Genomic DNA, 16,317 nt, shown 5'->3' on the forward strand with positions numbered 1-16,317 from the left:
ATGAGAGTTTTAGTGCCTCACTGAAGATGATACACTGAGTCTCAAGGTCCCACAAAAACACCCCAAATCTCTTATTTCAATATACCGGCAAATGTTACATTGCATTCTTAGACCCCCCATCTCCTATTAAAGTCACTGAAAGCTGCACAAATACATTTTCACATATTAATGTTTGCAGAAAGAGAATAATAGGAGTCATGGATACCATTAGAGTAAAAGTTATTTGTTTTTGAACAAATGTTGCAACCACTTCTGAAGCATTCTCTCAGCTCCAGTCTTGACTTAGGCAGAAGGGGAGACAGAAAAGGAGGCAGCAGAAAGTGTGCTAGGCTGGAAATATAGGAGGGGGAAATCTTATGAGTAGGGAGCAGAGAACAGATTGGGGGTTATGGATGAGTAGAATGGGGTGGGTAGGGGGACCAGATGAGATGAAGAAAATATTGGGACACATTGGGGGGGGTCCACCGGCGGAGCAAAAAAATAATAAAAAAAAAAGCCGAGTGCTGCTGGCAGAGCAAAGTATCAGGACAACCACCCAAATATCGGGACGGTCCCAATTTTATCGGGATGTCTGGTCACCCTAGGGGTGGGTGACGGATAGCTCAGTGGTTTGAGCATTGGCCTGCTAAACCCAGGATTGAAAGTTCAATCCTTGAGGGGCCCTTTAGGGAACTGGGGTAAAAATCTGTCTGGGGATTGGTCCTGCTTTGAGCAGGGGGGTGGACTAGATGACCTCCTGAGGTCCCTTCCAACCCTGATATTCTATGATTCTAATAACCATTGACGGACCTATCCTCCATCAACTTATCTAGTTCTGTAAGAAGAGAAACCCTGAGAAAAACAGGGGAAAGGAAGAGTTTTAGGAGTGCCCCTCAGATAGAAGAAGAACTCAAAGGGACACTCAAGGGAAGTAAAGTGTGTAGTGAGGGACATAAGTAGGATGGTGGAAAGGATGAAGGCCATAGAGGAAATATTAGGGAGAGGAAAAACCCAGAGAGAAAAATAGAGCAGAAGGAAAACTGTTTGGAGCTCAAGAGATTTGCAGAGAGGGCAGAACAATGGGGAAGACACAGGGGAAGGACAGTGATAGTGGAGGGACCAGAGGGAAAGCGAGGGAGCTAGAGACAGAGGGTATGTCTACACTACGGGATTATTCCGATTTTACAGAAATTGATTTTGGGCAACTGATTGTATAAAGTCGAGTGCACGCGGCCACACTAATTCAGCAGTGTGCGTCCATGTACCGAGGCTAGTGTCGACTTCCGGAGCGTTGCACTGTGGGTAGCTATCCCATAGTTCCCAGTCTCCCCTGCCCATTGGAATTCTAGGTTGAGATCCCAATGCCTGATGGGGCAAAAAACATTGTCACTGGTGGTTCTGGGTACAGCCTCACCCCTCCCTCCGTGAAAGCAATGGCAGACAACTGTTTCACACCTTTTTTCCTGGGTGAACTGTGCAGACACCATACCATGGTGAGCATGGAGCCTGCTCCGCTCAAGACAGCAGTCATGAACATTTTAAACACCTCGCGCATTATCATGCAGTCTATGCTGAACCAGGACCTGAAAAACCAGGCGAGGAGGCGGCGGCGATGAGAGTGATGAGGACATGGACACAGAATTCTCTCAAACCGTGGGCCCCAGTGCTTTGGAGATCATGCTGGTAATGGGGCAGGTTCTAGCCGTGGAACGCCGATTCTGGACCCGGGAAACAAGCACAGACTGGTGGGACCACATAGTGTTGCAGGTGTGGGACGATTCCCAGTGGCTGTGAAACTTTCACATGCGTAAGGGCACTTTCATGGAACTTTGTGACTTGCTTTCCCCTGCCCTGAAGTGCCAGAATACCAAGATGAGAGCAGCCCTCACAGTTGAGAAGCGAGTGGCGATAGCCCTCTGGAAGCTTACAAAGCGAGACAGCTACCAGTCAGTCAGGAATCAATTTGGAGTGGGCAAATCTACTGTGGGGGCTGCTGTGATGCAAGTAGCCAAAACAATCGCTGAGCTGCTGCTACCAAAGGTAGTGACTCTGGGAAATGTGCAGGTCATAGTGGATGACTTTGCTGCAGTGGGATTCCCTAACTGTGGTGGGGCGATAGATGGAATCCATATCCCTATCTTGGCACCGGAGCACCAGGGCAGCCAGTACATAAACCGCAATGGGTACTCTTCAATGGTCCTGCAAGCACTGGTGGATCACAGGGGACGTTTCACCAACATCAACGTGGGATGGCCAGGAAGGGTTCATGACGCTCGCATCTTCAGGAACACTAATCTGTTTAAACAGCTGCAGCAAGGGATTTACTTCCCAGAGCAGAAAACAACAGTTGGGGATGTTGAAATGCCTGTAGTTACCCTGAGGGACCCAGCCTGTCCCTTAATGCCAGGGCTCATGAAGCCATACACAGGCAGCCTGGACAGTAGTCAGGAGCTGTTCAACTACAGGCTGACCAAGTGCAGAATGGTGGTAGAATGTGCATTTGTATGTTTAAAGGCGCGCTGGCGCACATTACTGACTCGCTCAGACCTCAGCCAAACCAATGTCCCCTATGTTATTGCTGCTTGCTGTGTGCTCCACAATCTCTGAGAGAGTAAGGGGGAGACCTTTATGGTGGGGTGGGAGGCTGAGGCAAATCACCTGGCCACTGATTACGGGCAGCCAGACACCAGGGCGATTAGAAGGGCACACCAGGAAGCAGTGCACATCAGAGAAGCTTTGAAAACCAGTTTCATCACTGGCCAGGGTACGGTTTGACTGTTGTGTTTGTTTCTCCCTGATGAAAACCCGCCCCCTTGATTGACTCATTCCCTGTAATCAACCCACTCTCCCCCTTCAATCACAGCTTGCTTTCTAAGGAAATAAAGTCACTATCGTTTAAAAATCATGTATTCTTTATTAATTGATTATAAAAAGAGGGAGAGAACTGACAAGGTAGCCCAGGTGGGGTTTTGGAGGAGGATAGGAGGCAAGGAAAAGGCCACTTCAAAAGTTCAAAATAATGACAGCCTTTTGCTTAGGCTGTCCACTGGGGTGGAGTGGGCAGGTGCACAGAGCCTCCCTCCCGCGTTCTTACACATCTGGGTGAGGAGGCTATGGAACTTGGGAAGGTGGGAGGGCGGTTATACAGGGGCTGCAGCGGCACTCTGTGATCCTGCTGCCGCTCCTGAAGCTTCACCAGATGCTGGAACATGTCAGTTTGATCACGCAGCAGCCCCAGTGTTGCATCATGCCACCTCTGATCTTCCTGCTGCCACCTCTCATCTCAAGCATCTCTCCTGTCCTCACGTTGGTCCCTCATGTCTTCACGTTGGTCCCTCATGTCTTCACGTTGGTCCCTCATGTCCTCACGTTCACTGGCATCTTTCCGGTACTTTGATACTGCGTCCTTCCACTCATTCAGATGAGCTCTTTCATTGCGGGTCGATCGTCTCGCGTCCTTTTATTCCACCGCCTTATCTGAGCTAGCCTTCAGGACGGAGGAGAGAGGCTTGAAAAATTTGCAGCTGCGGGAGGGAGGAAAAAAAGGGAGAGAAGTATTTTAAAAGATAAATTTTACAGAACAATGCTTATACTCTTTCACGGTGAGCAACACTATTCACATTACATAGCACATGTGATTTCAGTACAAGGTCGCATTTTGCATCTTAATAATGAGTGCCTGCGGCTTTGGTGTTACAGATCACAGACGCAGGTCCGGGCAACAGAATTCGGCTTACATGCAGCCATAGTAAGCCATTGTCTTTCGGCTTCTGCAGCCTTCATAAAAGCAGTGCCCTCCTTTCCCACATATCAAGCAAAGCCCATTGAGTGCTGCGGTTTTCCTGTTAACGTGCAGCAGCAGAAACCAAACTAACCCCCCCATCCAATTCTCTGGGATTATCGCTTTATGCCTCCCCCCACTGCATGGCTGGTATCAGGGAAGATCCCTGCTAGCCAAACGCAAAAAGCTCAGCGCCAATTCTGCCCCCCGCCCCTTGGCTAACTGCAGGGAAGGATTTCTTTTCAGCCACAGGCAAACAGCCCAGTAGGAACGGCCACCTCTGTCCCCTTAATTAAATTCCCATATTTCAACCAGGTTACCATGAACAATATCACTCTCCTGAGGATAACACAGCGAGATAAAGAACGGATGTTGCTTGAATGCCGGCAAACACGGAGACCAGATTACTTGCTACTAGCATGGCGTGGTCAAGTGTCCTACCATGCACTGCCCAGAAACCTTCTGGAAAGGCTTTTGGAGTACCTCCAGGAGAGCTTCATGGAAATGTCCCTGGAGGATTACTGTTCCATCCTCAGACACGTTAACAGACTTTTCCAGTAGCTGTACTGGCCATGAATGCATCCCATGTCCGCAGGGCAAATTAATCATTAAAAATGTTTGCTTTTAAACCATGTTTTATATTTACAAAAAGGTACACTCACCAGAGGTCCCTTCCATGGCTTCATGGTCTGGGATAATGCCTTCGGAGGGTACTTCAGTCAGGCTGAGAAAAAGATCTTGGTTGTTGGGGAGAACAGAGTCCTGTGTGCTCTCCACAAGTTCGTCGTCATAGTCATCGTCGTCCTCCTCCTCCTCATCTTCCTCGTCCGTAGAATCCTCAGCCATATCTGAGATTACCATCTCCTCGGAATCCACGGTCAGGGTTTGGGTAGTGGTGGCGGACCCCCCTAGAATTGCATGCAGCTCAGCGTAGAAGTGGCATGTCTGCGGCTCTGCCCCAGACCTTCTGTTTGCTTCTTTGGTTTTCTGGGAGGCTTGCCTGAGCTCCTTAACTTTCAGGCGGCACTGTATTGAGTCCCTATTGTGGCATCTCTCCATCATGCCCTTGGAGATTTTTTCAAATGTTTTGGCATTTTGTCTTTTGGAACGTAGTTCTGCTAGCACGGAATCTTCTCCCCATATAGCGATCAGATCCAGTACCTCCCATACAGTCCATGCTGGAGCTCTTTTTCGATTCTCGGACTGCATGGTTACCTGTGCTAATGAGCTCTGCGTGGTCACCTGTGCTCTCCACGCTGGGCAAACAGGAAATGAAATTCAAAAGTTCGTGGGGCTTTTCCTGTCTATCTGGCCAGTGCATCCGAGTTCAGATTGCTGTCCAGAGCTGTCACAATGGTGCACTGTGGGATAGCTCCTGGAGGCCAATACCGTCGAATTGTGGCCACACTAACCCTAATTCGAAATGGCAATGTCGATTTCGGCGCTACTGCCCTCGTCTGGGAGGAGTACATAAATCAATTTTAAGAGCCCTTTATGTCGAAGTAAATGGCTTCGTTGTGTGGATGGGTGCAGGGTTAATTCGATTTAACGCTGCTAAATTCAAACTAAACTCATAGTGTAGACCAGGCCAGAGAGATGGGAAGAAACTAAAGATGGGAAGACTGCAGAGATTCAGGCAGGGCCAAGGGATTTCTGCATGTTAACTGCTTCACAACTACTTCACTTCTCCAAAGGGGGTTAAACTGTAAACCAGAAGCGTCACACCCCTGGTACGGATATCTGGGAGAGGGTGTGTTCAAGCACAGGTGAGTTTGAAGGGTTGGCCCTGCACCCAGAATGGCTAGGCAGCTTGCCAGAGCATTCCAGCTCTCAGGAGGGAGCGTTAGACTACAGGTCTGTACTTGGAGTTGTGCCTAGGGACCCAAAGATTAGGGCGGCGGCTGGACTCTGTTCAGGTCAGACAGACCACCTGGGGATTCAGGGACACAGAAGTGTGGATTCCCCTTACAGGAGTCCAGCTGGTGGCTGGAAAGGAGCCTCCAGCCAGGTCTGTGACACAGCTGTAAAGCAGATGGTGAGGAATCCAGGAAGTTAGAAAATCCAGGTGAAGATGCAGCTGCCTTGCTATGAACATTGCTAAAATAGGAACATTTGATATAGGGCAGTAGTTAGACTGGTGCCGTCACTAACGTTAAACAATGGCTTTTGACTAAGGGCCAACCAATCACTCACAAGTTGTTGGCATCTTGAACTAATAGAGCAAATGCATTAACAATTCATTTCAATAGTAAAGCTAGAACTTCCCCTCCCAGTTTTCACCAGGTATGAGGTCGTAGCCCACAGCTTCCATCTTCTCCTTGTTGCTTCCACAGAAGCAGGCAAACTAGTTCAGATTCAATCTTATTCTGCAAAATAAATTGAATACTTTTCAAGTGGTAAATGGAATGAAACAGTGGAACATGCTCTAGCCTGTTACGGAGGGGAGAGTATTGAGTGGTCTGAATTTGCCAGCCTGGCCTGAACTTCACAAACACAGTGAAGGACAGGAATGAAACTTCTTACAGCTTCCATCACCACTGTGAGGAAGGAACATAAGAACTCTAAGCCACAATTAATAGGAATCAGAGAGTTTTCTGACTCTTGTCTCCTCTTTGCATGGTCCTTTTGAAAACTGAAGTCGCTCATGACACAAGTTTGCTAAATGTTTCAGTGTCACTGAATCCACATTTTTCACTGAAAAACTGTTTTATACAATTTTGCCCAGCACTATTCATGAATATAGGTAAAGAGCATACAGGTACCACTATCACAAGAGTTTGACACATGCTTCATTTATATGTACCACAGCATAGGCAAGAAGAGCTTGTTTTCAAGTTTGTCTTTGTAAACTCATTTCTTTATATGATATATAAATAGTGAAACAAAGTAAAACTATTTCCCCATGCTTATTCCCCTCTCTCCCCTGCAGTTCCTCACATCTTCTTGTCAATTGCTGGAAATGGGCCATTTTCATTACCACTACAAATAGTTCTTTCTCTCTCCTGCTGATAATAGCTCACCTTAACTGATCACTCTCCTTATAGTAGCAGCCATGTTAGTCTGTATCTGCAAAAAGAACAGGAGTACTTGTGGCACCTTAGAGACTAACCAATTATGCTCACATTTGTTAGTCTCTAAGGTGCCACAAGTACTCCTGTTCTTTTTGCAGATACAGACTAACACGGCTGCTACTCTAAACCTGATATAGGTGAAGTGTAATACTGAATATTTCATAATCCTGATGGATCTTTCATATGAGCTGGGTGGGTTTGATTAATGGTAGGTAGGATTCCATACACACAATCTGAGGTTTCGGTAAAATATAGAACAAAAAATTGAAATGACATACTTAACAATGAATATGGGATAATAGCCATGCTGTCGTTCAGACCAAATATAACTACAACCAATATGTATAAGTGTTCTCTTCCCCCTACTAATTTTCATTTCACTTTGGCAGAATTTTTCCTGTTAAATCAAGTTTTGCTCAAATCCCAGGTTTATGCGAACAAATCTATAAACTTTATCTATGATAACATAAGCACCTTCTACTGTAAGATCTGCTTTTTGATATTGTCAGTCTAGAGGCTGTGAGAGATTACACTGATTTCTAAGGGTGACTGTTCTGTGACTATTCAACATTCAGCTTATGACTACACATTTATGAAACACAACAAATCAGAATATAGCAGGACACTATCTAGTACAAACCGAACAGCATTATTTTCATCATTAAAGCATGTTAATTTCTCTGTGTACCACACACATTTCATATTGTAGGATTTTGAAGTTATGATCATAGTCTAAGAGAGAAATTTCACACACCACACACAGAATTAGCTTTTACATTTTGTGTAAAGCAACAGAATTAGAATAAGAAAGTTACCAGTTTGTGAAGTAAAATACCACAAGTGCTTAATTCTTCTTAGGTACCATTAAATGAATCCAAACTTTCCAATGCAAAAGACTTTTGTTGTGATACTAGTAGAGCTAGACCAGCCAATCTTAAGACATCTCTATCCAAATATTACATGGCAACACTTCATTTTAAGTATCTCTCAATTAACATACTATTATATTGAGATTTCAATTAATTAGAAAAAACCTAGTCAAATACCTATGGGGGGAGATCAATTCAAATTTGAAAGACTGACATTTGCATCTTGACAAAAAACAAAATATGTGGTCCAGCTGAAGTTTCTTACTTATTTTTGAGCCTTAATAAGTAGTGATCAAGTTAGTATGATGAGATTTCACTCTCTTGGCTGACTAAGATTTCCCTGACAGGCAGGAGCATATTAGGTTCTGGCCTGAATATTAGCTCCATGTGGGCATACTCCTGCACCTATGTTGAACCCCACTGACTTCAATGGGGCTCCACATGGGGGCAGGGGTCCGCAAGCACGCAACATCATGCAGGATCAGGCCCTTACTGTCCACATAGACCTCTTCTTCACATGACTCCTTAATGAGAACTGAAGGCAGCAATTTTGAATCAGACACCGGAGACCACCAGTGACTAACACAGACAGGTATTTAAAGAATCCAGATGAACTATTTACTTGCAACTTGTTTTAATTGTAATTTCCTTTTTAATGCATTTTGCCTCAAGACCCTTAAAAATGTTTCTGCAGCACATTATCAAATTATTAAGTAAAAGGAAATTGATTTTTTGCTGATCAGCCAAAAATTAAACTGAACCCGATTTACTAGACAGCCAGGATCTTCACCAAGTCCTACAGCTGGACTAATACAATAAAATATGGTTCAAGAGCAGAGCTTCCTTTCCCCAAAGGAAAAAAAAGCAAAGTAGTTGAATGCCAAAATTTATGTAGCTGATTCTGGGCAAAAAAGCACTTTGCATTTTTTGAAAAAATTCATTAGCAAATGCTTGTCTTAAAGTCTTTGTTTCATGTCCAGTACCATAGCACTGTATAAATGAATGGCAGTAAACCAATAATGTACCTTATCAACCATGAGGAAATTCTCTACTTTTTCTCCATTTTCACAGGTAATATCTCCAACTTCTTTTACAGCTGTCGGTAAAAGCTCTTTCACCTCCTGGGCTATTATTCCTGTTTGCAAAATAATGAAAACTAGTGTTTAAAAAAAACCAACATAATTTACTCTCAGATTGCATCGTATGAAGTGGGTATTCACCCACGAAAGCTTATGCTCCAATACATCTGTTAGTCTATAAAGTGCCACAGGACTCTTTGTTACTGTCAGATTGTAATTTGTATTCTCCGTAATGTGTCTATCCTAAAAGTTACAAGTTGAACTGTGCAGAAACCAGATTTTCCTTTTTGTAGGAGATTCTGCTATTTTAATTTTTTTTCCATTCCAAAATGGAACAAAACAAATTTCCTGAGAACCAAAATTCAAAATATGTTAATTATTATTGTTCTTATTATAGGTCAATCAAAACATTTGATAAAATCTAAATGTTCTATTCCAGTTTTGACTCTGTATTTTATATTACCTAAATATAAAATTAAAAATTGAAAGAAAAATAATCTTGATAAGAATACTTAATTCTGGTTTGCTTGTTTTTCCCATATCTAAGCATGTTTCTACAAAATGTTTCAATTTTGACAATATAGCGTTTTCTGATGGAGAAACATTCCCTCAGAAAATTTTCAAACAGCTCTAGTTACAGGTTTTTATTATTTTAGTCTTCACCATTCTAAACCACACACTCTCTTATCTAGAACTACTATCTGCTTCTACCAATATATATTATTTACTGGATGGCTCAATTAGAAATATAGAATTTGCTCTATAGGACAGACCAGCTGGGTCCCTAGCCCAATTTCCTGTGTTTCTGACATTGGCCATAATCAGATGCTCAAGGGGAAGTACAAGAAACCCCAGAACTGACAATTTTGGAATAACCTTTCTTCTAACCTCCCCTTTAGTTAGAGGCTGTCTTATTCCCTGAAACAAGAGAGCTTTTATCCTTAATTTTTAATCTCATCCAATGTAATGTTCTAGTTGTCCATATAAATGTCTAATTGTTTATAAAATTCCCAAATTCTTGGCCTTTACAGTAGCCTATGGAACTCATTGCCCCCAGATGATCATGCAGATTTGCTGCCCTTCCAATTCATTGACTATCTTCTTGTTCTTATATTATGAGAAGGAGTAATAGGTAACACCCTTCTGGCTATGAGGAAGCTCCTTCTCCTTCAACTTGTTTCTTTCTTGTTGTTTAGATTTGCAAGCCATTTGGAGCAGGAGGCTGTAATTTACTATATGGTTTGGACAGTCCCTAGCACAATGGGTCCTGATTCTGTCTGAGGTCTGCATGTGCTCCTGCAATACAAATAATAATTACAAGTTATCTGCTCTTTGCAATTTGTTATTTGCTACACCTAAGTTGAAGAGCATGTAAAGGGCAGGGAGAAGACAGTGATGTGAAACATTTCTCTTCCCATTTGGTTCCATATAGTGTGGGAAGTGGAGAGAAGCAGATGGACAGAGTGGATGGGAAAGAAGGAACAGCAAACACAGAGGTTACAGAGGTAAAAATATAAGCTATGGATTCAAAGTGAACATTGAGGAAGAAGGGAGAAGAAAACATGGAAAAGAAGAGGAAAGGAATAGCAAAACAATTACAAATACTAAAGAAAAAATAACCAAGAAGTAGTCAGATCATAGAACCATAGGACTGGAAGGGACCTCGAGAGGTCATCTAGTCCAGTTCCCTGCATTCATGGCAGGACAAAGTATTATCTAGACCATCCCTGACAAGTGTTTGTCTAACCTGCTCTTAAAAATCTCCACTGACAGAGATTCCACAACCTCTCTAGACAATTTATTCCAATGTTTAACCATCCTGACAGGAAGTTTTTCCTTGCCCAACCTAAACCGCCATTGCTGCAATTTAAGCCCATTGCTTGTCCTATCCTCAGAGGTTAAGGAGAAAACATTTTCTTCCTCCTCCTTGTAACAACCTTTTATGTACCTGAAAATTGTTGTCATGTCCCCCCTTAGTCTTCCCTTCTCCAGACTAAATAAACCCAGTTTTTCCAATCTTCCCTCATAGGTCATGTCTTCTAGACCTTTAATCATTTTTGTCGCTCTTCTCTGGACTGTCTCCAATTTGTCCACATCTTTCCTGAAATGTGGTGCTCAGAACTGGACACAATACTCCAATTAAGCCCTAATCAGTGCAGGGTAGAGCAGAAGAATTACTTCTTATGTCTTGCTTACAATACCCCTGCTGATACTTCCCAGAATTATGTCTCCTCTTTTTTTTTTTTTTGCGCAACAGTGTTACATTGTTGATTCATATTTAGCTTGTGATCCACTCCTTCCTAGGCAGTCATTTCCCATTTTGTATGTGTGCAACTGATTCCTCCTTCCTATGTGGAGTACTTTGCATTTATCCTTACTGAATTTCACCCTATTTTGAATTTTAATCATATCCTCCAAACCACTTGCAACCCCTCCCAGGTTGGTAACATCTGCAAACTTTGCCAGAAGCAGGGAGTGGGCGAAGGGGATGGATCATTTGATGATTTTCTCTTCTGTTCATTCCCTCTGGGGCACCTGGCATTGGCCACTGTAGGAAGACAAGATACTGGGCTAGATGGACCTTTGGTCTGACCCAGTATGGCCGTTTTTATGTTCCTATGTAATGGTTTTCCAACCAGTTATGCACCTACCTTACAGTAGCTCCATCTAGGTTGTATTTTGCTAGTGTGTTTATAAGAAGGTCATGCAGGTCAATATCAAAAGCCTTACTAAAGTCAAGATATACTACATCTACCACTTCCCCCTCCCCCCCCACATCACTCCATCCACAGGTTGATTTGACATGATTTGTTCTTCACAAATCCATGCTAACTGTTACTTATCACTTATAGACAAAGGAAAAGAGACATGAAGGTATTCAACCTGTCTTGGACCTTAGATCTCCACAAGATTTACAAAAGAAGCCAAATCTCAATAGACTCAATAGACATTTTTGTTTTGTTTTAAGCGCAAATTTTCAGCCCACATGTGTATGGCAGCATGTAGCACAACGAGATCCTGGTCTATGATGAGGGCTCCTTGGTACCATGGTAATACAGGTAAATAATCATATGGATTTATGTTTTAAATGCTCAAATATACAAAAAATGGTGGAAACAATTTGGCTAAAGCTTTAAAAAAAGATGCATCCTTTTTGGACTGAGACCAAGCATGGAATATGTCAGCTGACTGCACCTACTAAAATGGAGACATATACACACATAATCAGATACCCACATACTCTCATACGCATCAGTTTTAAAAGAAAAACACTGCAAGAGGCCTTAGGATCCTAAAAATGAGGTTGAAATACCAGGGAATTAATCATTATGATACAACATACAAATATAAAATGACAGACACTAGAACAGAAGGAGAATTGATTGAATACCTGTTTCGTGGGTACTGTTTATTCCCATTACAGATGCAAATTCAGGCTTGTAGTCATACTCAACCAACCTCATTTGAGCTATTCTTCTCAGCTGCTCAGTTGGGTCAACCTAATTGCACAAAGACCAGGTTTCACATGTTCCAATATTAAGGATCAGAGTCACCTCAAAGGTTTAACTAGCATGACACAGCTGCCATCTGACATCTCGCAATTCATCATTAACCAGCTGTTATTTTTACTTGTATTCCCAGTTACATTTCAATCAAACCACTTCATTTACAGACACACATCCTCATCCAAGTTCAAACAGGATGGCTCCACAACGCACAGCAATGCATTCATTTTCCTAAGGCCAACATTCCGACGTGTCTAAGATAACAGAATCTACTTCATGTGTGTCAGAATGATAATTCATACATGTACTGTGGTGTAAACGTAAATGCCTTAAAAGCTCCACAGCACTCACCTCCTGGATATTCTGTTTTGCTCGACTGTCAGATGGATGCATGACTGTCCCCATCACTTTCACATTTCCACAGACAACCAGTGCTTCATCTGGTGCATCTGTGTTAATTCCTACTCGACCATGACAGACTATGGTCTCTGGAACATGTCCTCGCTGCCACAACACATCACTGTCATTCTCAAACTGCCCAGGGTTAGATGCCTGAAAAAATGTGTTACAGTCAAAGACACAGTAGCACGGATTTACTATTGCTTTATCCAATTTACCAAAGGAATATGAAATGCCATACAAATCTTCCACATTTAAACTACATTTTTGAACTTCTTTGACACATCAGAATGGATAACCTCTAAAGAAATATTTCCCACCGAGAACATTTTCAGTGCCCGCAAAGCCTTTTCTTGTATTATATTTTACTATAATGTTAAGGAAGATGGCCAACTTCAAAGCATTTCAAGTAACTAGGTTTGTGATCAGACCTCAGAATCATTTCTGATTTGCCAACAAACTGTCTTCTGGCCTACTAGCTCACTAAGGACTGGACACTGGACAAGAGAAAGAAAGGCAGATTTTAACACGTCTGACTCGAAAGATTCCCCATTCCCTAAAGAAACCCATTGAACATACAGATTTATCTTCTTTTTTTTACCCATTTTCAGAAACTCTCCTTTTTTTGTCCAAGGTCCATGCTGAACAGATAAGAGGTGGGTTTGGGCTTGAATTCATGCATACTGCATTCCCAACATGCACACACTCTGGACTGTAAATCAGACTGAAGGTACATTGTGTACCTAGGAATAACTTATATTTACAAAACTATCCCACAACTATATTATTTGAAGTGGCCGATTACTACTACTTTATTGTGAGCTGGTTGGGGTCAAGGACTATCTTTTTGTTCTGTATTTGTCCAGCATCCAGTACAATGGGGTCCAGGTCCAGGACTAGGGCTCTGAAGTGCTACTTTAACAACAACATTGTACCAATTTCCTCTTCCCTTTGCCTGCTTGTGTCTTTTAGAATATAAGCTCTTTGTGACCGAGACTCGGTCTTCTTTTATGTCTGAAAAGCACTTAGCATCTTGTGGGTGTTTCCAGAAACAAACAAACAAACAAACAAAATTAAGCAATGTATTGAATCCAAGACCCCTATGTGCTTTAAACAACCTAAGCCTTATTAAGATGCCTCAGGAAAATAATAGAACAATGAGATTTTCTAACGGCTTAACTTTTTTTTATGGGTAATAACATTGCTGACTAAAGTGGACATAGATAAATTGACTTTGTAACAGCAATTGCAACAAACCAAAGCTACTAGATGAATTCCACTTTCATTTATCAACTGAGACATGGAAATTTCCATCATATTCAAACATATTTGCATAGGTCCGGAGACATGCAAGGTTTAAAAACAGCAGTTCCTGGAGAAGTCACCATCTGTAATACATATAACTTTTGCACTCATAAGTTAAGTCAGCTGGCATTTTCAATGAGGGACTCCTAAATAAGCATGTTCACACATTCTACAAAATACTACCCTTTGTCTGAACTCTATTACTTTACATTAGACACATCAAATAAAAGTAATCTTGCTCTCAGAGAAGAAAAACCTCAATGAACAAAAATCCTAATGCTTTTTTTTGTTTATTTCCTTATTAAAAATAAAAAATTAACACTGAATTCAGGCATTAAAATGTGGACCTAAACAAAATACCAATGTGCCAAAAACTCAGCACTCATTTATAAGGCCTTGTGTTTTCGCAAGGCTACACCATCTGTGATACAGAGAATTGTGCACTTCTAACTGTCATAATTAGAGCATGATTTGATGTGCCTGTTAACCACTACTCAGTTTGTAGTTCTTTATTCTTTAACTCTGCAGTATGGAGGACCAGAGTGTATGCTTTTCCCACCACACTGCAGTAAGCGATGTCTTTATATACATGACCCTGCCTTCCATTCCAAACATATCAGACCAGAACACTGATATAGTCCCTTTTACTGATATTGCCACTGTTTAGATTCTCAGTCCTCTACTTTTGTCCATTCAGTCATTTACTTATTTGACTGGCACCATAGGCACAAAGGCTATATATATATATATATGTGTGTGTGTGTGTGTGTGTGTGTATATATATATATATACACACACACACACACACACACACACTCTTACTCACTAGTGCCATCTGATATGCTTCCCCTGGTGGGTGTGGCAGCCCAAACCATGAACTTCTGCAGAACATAAGCTTTCATTTAAAGCAAAAATTAAGATACTAGCCCTTATGGTTTGTAAGATAATGATCCAAATGTGAATTGGATGCAAAAAAGAAGTTGTCTTCCTGAATCTGTGAACAGACAGCTCCAACAGCTCTGCTTTACCAAGCAGCAGCAAAGCGAAATTATAGAACGGGTCAGTTTTACTGCTGCTATTCAAAATAATCTGTGCAGCAGAAAAACTGCCAAGCCTCAGATGAGTTTCATGCTGCTACTGCTTGGAAAAACTATGAGCAGTAACAGAGGCAGGCACTGGAGTTATTCATGGGAGCAGGGGACTGAAAACAGAGGCTGCAGGAGAGATACAGTAGCATAGAACTCATTAGTTGATTTATAGAAATGTATACTACAACCACCCACAAACAAGCACCCAGCCCAAGCTCACAACACCTGGGCAATTTAAAAAAAATATTTATAACAAAAATGAACAGACTTCAGCAATTACGCCGCCACCACCCCCCACCACACACACACACACACACACACACACACCCCTAAAGGGAGAACGGGAGGACCTAGGCCTAGTTATTACAAACTATTAAATTGTTATGAAGTACATGTATCACACAGCAAAAATACTACAAATGCTGTGTATATGATCTCATTTCTACAGCTCTGAGATCTACTGATGAAAAGCACTATATAAGAAGTAGGTATGTAATTAAAAAGAAAAAGTATGAAATGTTTCTGATAATAGGTCAGTGGCACATGTAATTAGACCTGGGTGAAATCTTTCAGTGAAAACTTTTTTCAGTGAAAAATGCAGATTCAGTGAAACAAACATTTAGTGAATTCACATCAATTTTGCTAAGTTGTCCATTTTGGAAAAAAAAAATGGAGGAAAAAATCAAATGTTTCACTTTGACTTTTTTTTTAATGAAATGATTCCATTTTTCTGTCTGAAATTACCTTTAATTTTATTTTAAAATTTGTAAAAATGTTTACAAATGCTCCAAATCAAAACAAAATGTTTTGTTCAACCAGAATTTTTTTTAATTCATCAAAACTTAAAAAATAAATCATTTCCAGTTCAACCAAAACCAGTTTTTGTTTTGTTGGCATTGACAGTAAACTGCAAAATCTATTATTTTTTCAGCTCTACGTCAGTTCTCTTTCATCTTATTTAATTTTCAATATTTCTACAAAAGAGAACATGAACTTTTCCTTTTAAAGTGCAGTCCAATGGTAATTATAAAAAAATAGCTTCTATTTAGCATATCTATTCCTTTCGTGTATTCAGAGTCAAATATATTTTAATACAATGAGAAAATAAAAGTTCACTGTTTTTCCCTCCTTTTAACCGTGCAGAATCAACATAATTACAACAGCATGTGCTGTGGGTTCTATCCTAACTTGCACCTCATCAACACAGTTGTTTACTAAGTTCCAGTATTAAGCCCGCTGA

General features: G+C 41.5%; 1 protein-coding gene across 1 annotated transcript in view; it reads right to left on the bottom strand.

The window, feature by feature from the left end:
• Window positions 1-16,317, bottom strand: part of MYRFL (myelin regulatory factor like) — a 64,202-nt gene that overhangs the window by 20,449 nt on the left and 27,436 nt on the right. The window contains exons 11-13 of the mRNA XM_039495603.1: window positions 12,637-12,837; window positions 12,171-12,279; window positions 8,726-8,835 (exon numbers count right to left, since the gene is read on the bottom strand). Coding sequence (XP_039351537.1) covers window positions 8,726-8,835; window positions 12,171-12,279; window positions 12,637-12,837 — 420 coding nt within the window. The remainder of the gene's footprint in view (window positions 1-8,725; window positions 8,836-12,170; window positions 12,280-12,636; window positions 12,838-16,317) is intronic.

The sequence above is a fragment of the Mauremys reevesii genome, linkage group 1, assembly GCF_016161935.1.
Source record: "Mauremys reevesii isolate NIE-2019 linkage group 1, ASM1616193v1, whole genome shotgun sequence".
Lineage (NCBI taxonomy): Eukaryota > Metazoa > Chordata > Testudines > Geoemydidae > Mauremys > Mauremys reevesii.